This window comes from Sinocyclocheilus grahami, unplaced genomic scaffold (genome assembly GCF_001515645.1).
Source record: "Sinocyclocheilus grahami isolate Dianchi unplaced genomic scaffold, SAMN03320097.WGS_v1.1 scaffold460.1, whole genome shotgun sequence".
In the NCBI taxonomy this organism is placed as follows: domain Eukaryota; kingdom Metazoa; phylum Chordata; class Actinopteri; order Cypriniformes; family Cyprinidae; genus Sinocyclocheilus; species Sinocyclocheilus grahami.
Window position 1 is genome coordinate 481742 of NW_015505639.1, and position 7900 is coordinate 489641.

Below are 7900 nucleotides of genomic sequence, written 5' to 3' on the forward strand. Positions count from 1 at the left end.
TGAGGGCGCGGAGGATTTAACCTCCTTGCCCCTCTGAGAAACCTGATGACCAAGTCGTGCTTCCCCAAAGACATCTACTGCATCGTGATGCACGGCAATGGCGGCAAGATACACTTTCAGGGTGGAGGGAGACAGCCTTCGCTCCAACCCATCCTGCAGGAAAGAAAGCACGACTGCGATCGGGCATCTACGGGGGTCTTCCCAGCGGGACGACGTGTCGGGGAGGCAAACAGGTCTACCTGAGCGTCCCCAAAGCGCCTCCAAATCAGCTGGAATGTCTCGGGGTGGAGTCGCCATTCTCCCTGAAGGGCGGGCTGACGTGAGAGCTCGTCGGCTGCACGATTGAGCTCGCCTGGGATGTGAACGGCGCGAAGCAACCTCAGATGCTTCTGACTCCAGAGGAGATGTCGGGCGAGTTGCGACATGCGACGAGAGTGTAGACCGCCCTGGTGGTTGATGTACGCAACGGTCACAGTGCTGTCTGTACGGACCAGTACATGCTTGTCGTGTAGCAGCGATTTGAAGCGGCGCAGAGCCAGCCATACTGCTTGCAACTCGAGGCAGTTGATATGCCACTGCAGTCGGGGCCCCAACCAGAGACCCGCAACTGCATTCCCATTGCACATGGCACCCCAGCCCCTGGCAGAGGCATCTGTTGACACAACAACATGCCTGGATACTTGCCCAAGGGATACTCCTGTCCGAAGAAAGGCAAGATCTGCCCACGGGCTGAGGGTCTGACGGCAGAACGGGGTAACAGAAACGCGGTAAGTGCCGTGTCACCATGCCCATCTCGGGACCCGGTCGTGAAGGCAACGCTGAAGCAGTCTCATATAAAGCAACCCGAGCGGTGTGACAGCGGCTGCGGATGCCATATTCCCCAAGAGCCTTTAAAAATTGTTTCAGTGGAACCGCCGTCTTGCACTGGAAGGACCCCAGGCAGTTCAGCATCGACTGCGCACGCTCTACTGAGAGACGTGCTCAGAGGTTGACCGAGTCCAGCTCCATGCCGAGAAAAGAGATCCTTTGCACCGGGGAGAGTTTGCTCTTTTCCCAGTTGACCCGAAGCCCCAATCGGCTGAGGTGACTGAGCACCATATCCCTGTGTTCGCACAACTGCGCTCAACTGCGCACAACTGGAACACAGGGACCCAACCTGGGAGGCCGTGCGTCCCAGGGTGGGGTCTGAGTGCGCAGCGCGCGACTTACCTGGCTCCACTGCTGGGCAGGGGGCTCGTGAGGAGGCGTAGCGTCCTTGAACTGAACCCTGCTGCCCATTAGCGAAGGGAGAGGGGGCCGGCCGTGTGGAGACTGGGTCTCGTGCACTGCCATCCTCGCCCTCTTGGGACCCGGAGTCAAAGGAAACTGCTCTTTTATTGAAGTTTTGGGTACCGAACACAAACAAACGGAAACATAAGATTCTCCACCCGGCCCTCCTCCGGGGGAAGGAGTGGTGCAGTCACCATCTCCTGAAGAGCAGGATCCAAGAGCTCCGGGTCGCCCGTCTCAGGGACGCCACCTGCTCTGGCGCTTCACGGGCTTGGCAGGGGCGGAGGCGGGCTGCGCCGGTTTCCTGCGGCCAGCTCCACGCTGCGGCCGTTGTGAAGGCTGCTGTTGTGGCCATGCCGGAGCGGAGGTGGAGGCCGCAGGAGGGCGCCCTCGGCAACGAGCAGACAGAGGGGCTGCAGCCGGCGGTGGGGTGCAGACAGCAGCAGACCGCCGGGGCAGGATGTGTCGAAACGCCTCCGTCTGCTTCTGCGCGGCGGAGAACTGTTGGGCAAGCCATCCACCGCTTCGCTGAATAGGCCGGCCTGGGAGATCGGGGAGTCCAGGAAGCGATGCTTGTCAGCCTCCCTCATATCCGCCAAGGTCAGCCATAGGTGGCGCTCCGGACTTGCAGGAGGGCCATGGCGTGCAGGGCGGAAGCGGCCTGTCCTGCAGCACTGTATGCCTTAGCTGTCAGAGCAGACGAGAATTTACAGGCCCTGGACGGAAGGCGTGGACTACCTCTCCAGGCGGTGGCGCTTTGCGGGCAGAGCTGCATGGCATTAGCGTGCTCGACCGGAGGGATGTCCACATACCATTGGGCCGCCCCCCCATCGAGGGTGGTGAGGACGGAGGAGGCACCAAGTCTGTTTCGGGCAGAGAAAGGGAAGAATGGAACCGGAGGAACCTCCTCATGCACTTCCGGGAAGAATGGAACCGGAGGCGGCTGCCGACGCCCGGCCTGCGCCCCCAGAAACCAATCGTCCAGCCTCGAGCGTTCGGGAGAAGGCGGAGGCCTCCAGTGCAGCCCGACACTCTCGGCGGCCCGGGAAAGCATAGCGGTCAGCTCTGGATCTGACTGCAACGTCGCGATGGTCATGCTCCCGCACTGAGAACATGACTCATGACCATCAGATGGAGGCAGGAAACGACCACATCCAGAAACGCACGAGCGGGAAGTCATCTTTAAAAAGACGCCCGTCGCTTGTGAAGCTCTTTTGGAAATTGCTCTTTTAGAAGGAAACACACTCTTTTAGAGAGAGCGCTGAAGTGCCCAGGGGAGGTCGCGGCGAGACCGCAGAATGGAAGCTGCAGCCCGCCGAGGTTTCAGCAGCCTGGATGGCAACACCCGCTGATACGCCGTCACACCAACACCAGCTGTTTCTCTCGAACACTCGCGGAGACTCGTCCTGTAGATGGCTCGGCTCCGAAGCGAAAAGCTGATGTGCGTTTGCACGCACTCTCCTTTTATACCCGCGCGAAACACGCACGCCAACTGTCATTGGCTTGTTTAGTTAACACTCGAAGGTGATTGGGCTCTCGGGTGAGATCTCAATTCGTCAGTCACGTGACTGACTGAAAGGGAACAGAAGTGCCCAAACTTTTTAATGCACTTGATTGAGGGCCGTGGGTCAAAAGTAAATGTTGCTGCATTATATCCAATTATTTTACATTAAAATGCATTAAATTGTAAAAAAAAAAATATTTTATAATTATTTTTAATATATATATTTTTTAATTATTTTAAATTCATTTATTAAATAAATTATTTAAGCAAATTGTTTTTTTGGGGTTTTTTTACATTTCAATGCAAAAAATAAAAATAAAACAAAAACATAAATTAGAAGATATATCAAACATGAATGAAGGATGTTGGCCAAAAGTAAATAGATATTGCATTAAATTAAATTGTTATATTAAAATGCATTAAATAAATTTAAAAAACAATAATAAAACATAAAACAAAAATGTGAATAATTAATTTTTTTTTAAATAAAAATCAATACTATTGTTTTTTTATATTTAAATGCAAAAGTAAAACAACATATTTTAAAATAAAAATATAATTTAGAATGGAAGATATGCATCAGTGGCATGTTTTCCCCATTTATTCTCCTCTCGTATTATGAAAAATGTTTAAATATACTTTCAAAAAGTTTGCATATGTATTTATGTTCTGTATCATATTTGATCCATCAGGCTTTTATGGCTCATATAGTCTGATATAGTGAAAATATGGAGGAAAAACAGCTAAATTTTATTTAAAAACTTAAAAAATATGCAATTTGGTGCAGATTCTGATATTTATATGACAAAAAGGGATGATATTCTGCTGCTTGTAATGTAGATCAATAAGATCTTTATAACAGTAGAGCAGATACTGACATAAACTGATCTAAATATCAGTGGTCACTCATGTCTCCAATATGTCTTCGTAAGATGAGATTGAAATGATCCAAACATATAATGCAATGCAATCCAATGCTGATTGAGAGATGAAGAAATAAAGGCTCCTCAGAAGATGTGAGATGTTCTGGAGGCTTGTGAAGATCATTCCTCCGCTGAGGAACAGTGAAAGTAAAGCTTCTGGAAACAAACGCTCCCCAAAAGATCCTGAGGATCAGATTTGAGACTCTAAAACATGACTGATGGAGAATCAAGTAAAGCTGAGCTGCTTCAGTCCAGTAAGAGTTCATCTGGAGATATTACTGCAGTTATTCTGACCTTTACTTGATCAAAATCAGCAAAGATTTGTCAACAAGACACATGAAGCACCAGCTGAAGCTGGACGTTTGTACAATTAGACTAAAAAACTCAGACGACAGAAGGCATGTACAGTAAGGTTAAAATCAAAGTTGTCAGACCTGAAACTCCACCTGGAGTCGAGCCCGAAGCACATAGAAATATATTCAGATTATGCATTCTGCCTAATTAAGGATCTGATTCCACCTGCTGCAATCACAAGCTTTGAGTTTTAAAGTGGATATTTATATATCTCTTCTCCGCTGATGTGATGCGATATAATTCTGCTCTCAATGGCAGACGACTAAAGTTAGAGCCACTTTTTCTCGACCCGTGGCTGCTGCATTGCTGACCTTTCCAGACACGGCATGCCGCTGCATAGATATTGGATTTAACATCCTCTCACCTAAATGAAAAAGACTTGCAAAACCAACACTGGGCAAACCTTGCAGCTCGTGCGGCATCACGGCGGATTACCGTACCTTAATTTGTCGGTTGCAGCTTTGCGTCGAGAGATTCGAGCCATGAACAGAGGGAGGCTGACGGCATCCAGCCAGCGCTTCTCATACTTTGGTTCATTAGCCGAAGGTGAGGAGGGCGACGACGGGGCCTGGACGGAATAAATGAGAGGGAGAGAGTGAGAGGCCAGAGCAGAAACATCTCGTTTTAGTGCCCTTTGATCACAGCGCCAGCAGCCCCTTAACAACCACGGCCTGCGATTCAAAAGCATCCACGGCGCTCGACTCCGTCTGATAATAACTCCGGCTAGACCTGATCCTGCTGTATTTTACAAATCAATGAGGATTACAGTTGCCTTACATAAATGCATGACATTTTCCATGCATATTCCCAGAAGAAGGAAAAAGATGATGAAAGTCTAAAGCAGATGAACGTTTGAACACTGTAAATGCATCGCTAGCTTTCAAAAGCTATGCAAGCACATTTCAGCCACAGATTTAAAAAATAAATAAATTGGTAGTAATTGCAAAATTTTTATCTCAGATATCTGACCTTGTTCTCACAATTTTGAGTTTACATCTCATAATTCTGAATTTATATATTTCTCATACATATTATATATAGTATAATCTATCTATCTATCTATCTATCTATCTATCTATCTATCTATCTATCTATCTATCTATCTATCTATCTATCTATCTATCTATCTATCTATCTATCTATCTATCTATCTATCTATCTATCTATCTATATGTGTGTGTGGAATTTTTTGTTCTAGCAGAAGCAAGGATAGAAAAACAGAATTGCAAGATATAAACAGAAGAAATGTTTTTCTCACAATTCTGACTTTTTTCTCTGAATTCTGAAACCATTCACATAAACTCAGACATAAACTCAGAATTCTGACTTTTTGTTGCAGCTGTTACTTATTTTCTCAGAAGTTTATATCTCGTAATTCATTTTTTTCCCTACCATGGAATTTAAAAAACTAAAAAAAAGGTAATTGCAACTTCTTATTTCACAATTTTATTTTTGTTTCTCGCAATTCTGAAAAAAAAAGAGAATTCAGAATTTCAAGATAAACAACTATGAGATATTAAACTCAGAATTCTGACTTTTTGTTGCAATTGTGACTTTTTTTCTTAAAATTATGAGTATACATCTTGCAATTCAATTAAAAAAAATGTTATTTCTGCAATGGAATAAATGCGACAATTCCAACTTTTTATATCTTTTTTATATACCAAATTTATGTCAAAAATGTCTTCTCAGAATTTATACCACAGTTTATATCAGAATTGCGAGGTAAAAAAAAAAAAGTCTGAATTGTGACATATTCAGAATTGCAAATAAAAATAATAAGTAAACTCTGTAAAAAGTTGTAATTACATTTTTTAGTTAATTTTTTTCCTGTGGCAGAAACCATATAGTTGGGAAGTAATCATTTTGAATTATTAACAAAAAAATATGTCGAAAATGCAAAACTTTTCTCATCTCGTCACATTCAGTCAGGAATTACATGAATCTGGTAAAAAAAAAATTAAAAAATATTTTCCATTTAAAATGGTGAATTTGAGATAAAAAAAATTGATCGGTTTGCATCAGTGCGTATTACTGACAGCTGTTTAACAATTCTGTTTTAAAACAGATGTCAAATATTAAATGTTTCATTACTTCCATCTCACTCTCTTTCAACGTTAAACTGACACTTCATGCTGACAGTAAGCCCCGCCTACTTTGATCTGATTGGCTGTCTCAGTCATTCTGACATTGATGAGCGCTGTTAGACTGCTGAGGCAGATCAGCCTAAAAATGTGACTTTTAAATCTTTTTGTCATCCTATAACAAACAGAGCACTGCATAACAAAATGCAGCAAATCAGTGCAAGATTTTCAAACACTGGAGGGGCAGTTTGGCCATTTCTATTTATTGTGGGAAACTTCCCCCTCAGTGTCTATGATGGTTACGGCCCTGACAGAGACAGGCTTCCACAGACTGCTGCAAACGCTGCTGGGAACCCATAAAATTCAGCTCGTCAATTCTACAGTTTATAGTCTTCAAACTGTGCAGCCCCTAGTGTGCGTCACATTTGTGCTCTACTCAAAATCCCATCAGTCATATCAGCATTAACGTAATATTATGCATGACATGCGTGAATCTCTTGGATGCAAATAGTCAGTGCAAAGTAGGTAAGCTTATAAATCTCCTTCGTATCAAATCAAAATAATATTTTTCTGCAAAACACATCAGTAAAGGTGCTTCACAGTAGCTGCGGGATGCTTAAGATGGGGATATAGATTTTATTTTAGAGCCGTTTCTGACCTTGCCTCTAGATGCAATGTACAGAGCAATTGGGTTTATTTTAAAAAGTCAGAAACTAAACTTGAAAAGGTAAAAATGCAACTTGAAACATTTTATTTCAGCTAGTTTCCAAGGCAATGTTTGATTTTCCTTTAGTTTAACTTGATGTATTAAAATAACTTAAAATAAAATAAACAAAGTATAATAAACAAACATAGCAAAAACAAAAAGTATAATATATATATATATAATAATAACGAATAATGATAAAAAGCATAATACTACCATATGAAATAATACTAATTTTCATTACTTAAATAAACGGTAACTGGAATACAATTTTCAAAATATACAAACAATTATTTAAGCTAGTTGTCAAAGCAATACTTGTGATTTTCATTTAGTTTTACTTGATTTACTAAAATAACGAATTAAATAATAATTAATAGATCTATGTAAAAATATGTAAAAAAAATAAATAAATACAAATTTACAAAACACAACTGAATTACTAAAACTAACTAAAATGAAAAATATAACATATAATACAATATATTCAAATAAATTCAGAATATTAATAACTACACTATAGCAGGAAGACAACATAATTCGCATGACAGATGGGGAAAAAAGAAATTCAGAGATTCAGAGTTTTTCTTTTTCCAGTATAATAAACTTTTTAGCATAATTACCTCCGTATTTCATCTCTGACTGGATTCTTTCACTTGTGGCTGGATTTTCAAGCCATCACCAATTACATGTGAAGGTTTCTCTAGTCATATTCTCCACTCTGCTGTTTACTCGGACTGCGGCTGGATAATTAAACTTGATTTGACTTTCATGTTGAGCTGCTCTAGAAAGAGCCCAGAGATGACACTGAATGAAATATCGCCGGCATGTCAAGATGGATCAGACTGACAGAGCGTCTCTCATGAGGAGCCAAACACCAGCTCTTCATTACGCTTTCTCTTCCATTCGTCCAGAGAGGTTCATCACCATACAGCAGTGACATTTCACTATTTCTCTAATAAAAACAGCCTCAGATGAGCCAATAGTTGTCATACAGTAAGATTATTTACATATATATATATATATATATATATATATATGAAATATATTTTAGAAGATT

General features: G+C 42.4%; 1 protein-coding gene across 1 annotated transcript in view; it reads right to left on the minus strand.

Annotated features, from left to right (window-relative positions):
* LOC107552869 (gamma-2-syntrophin-like) overlaps nt 1–7900 on the minus strand; it is an 82670-nt gene that overhangs the window by 35123 nt on the left and 39647 nt on the right. The window contains exon 9 of the mRNA XM_016234907.1: nt 4491–4618. Within this exon, the coding sequence (XP_016090393.1) occupies nt 4491–4618 (128 nt within the window). The remainder of the gene's footprint in view (nt 1–4490; nt 4619–7900) is intronic.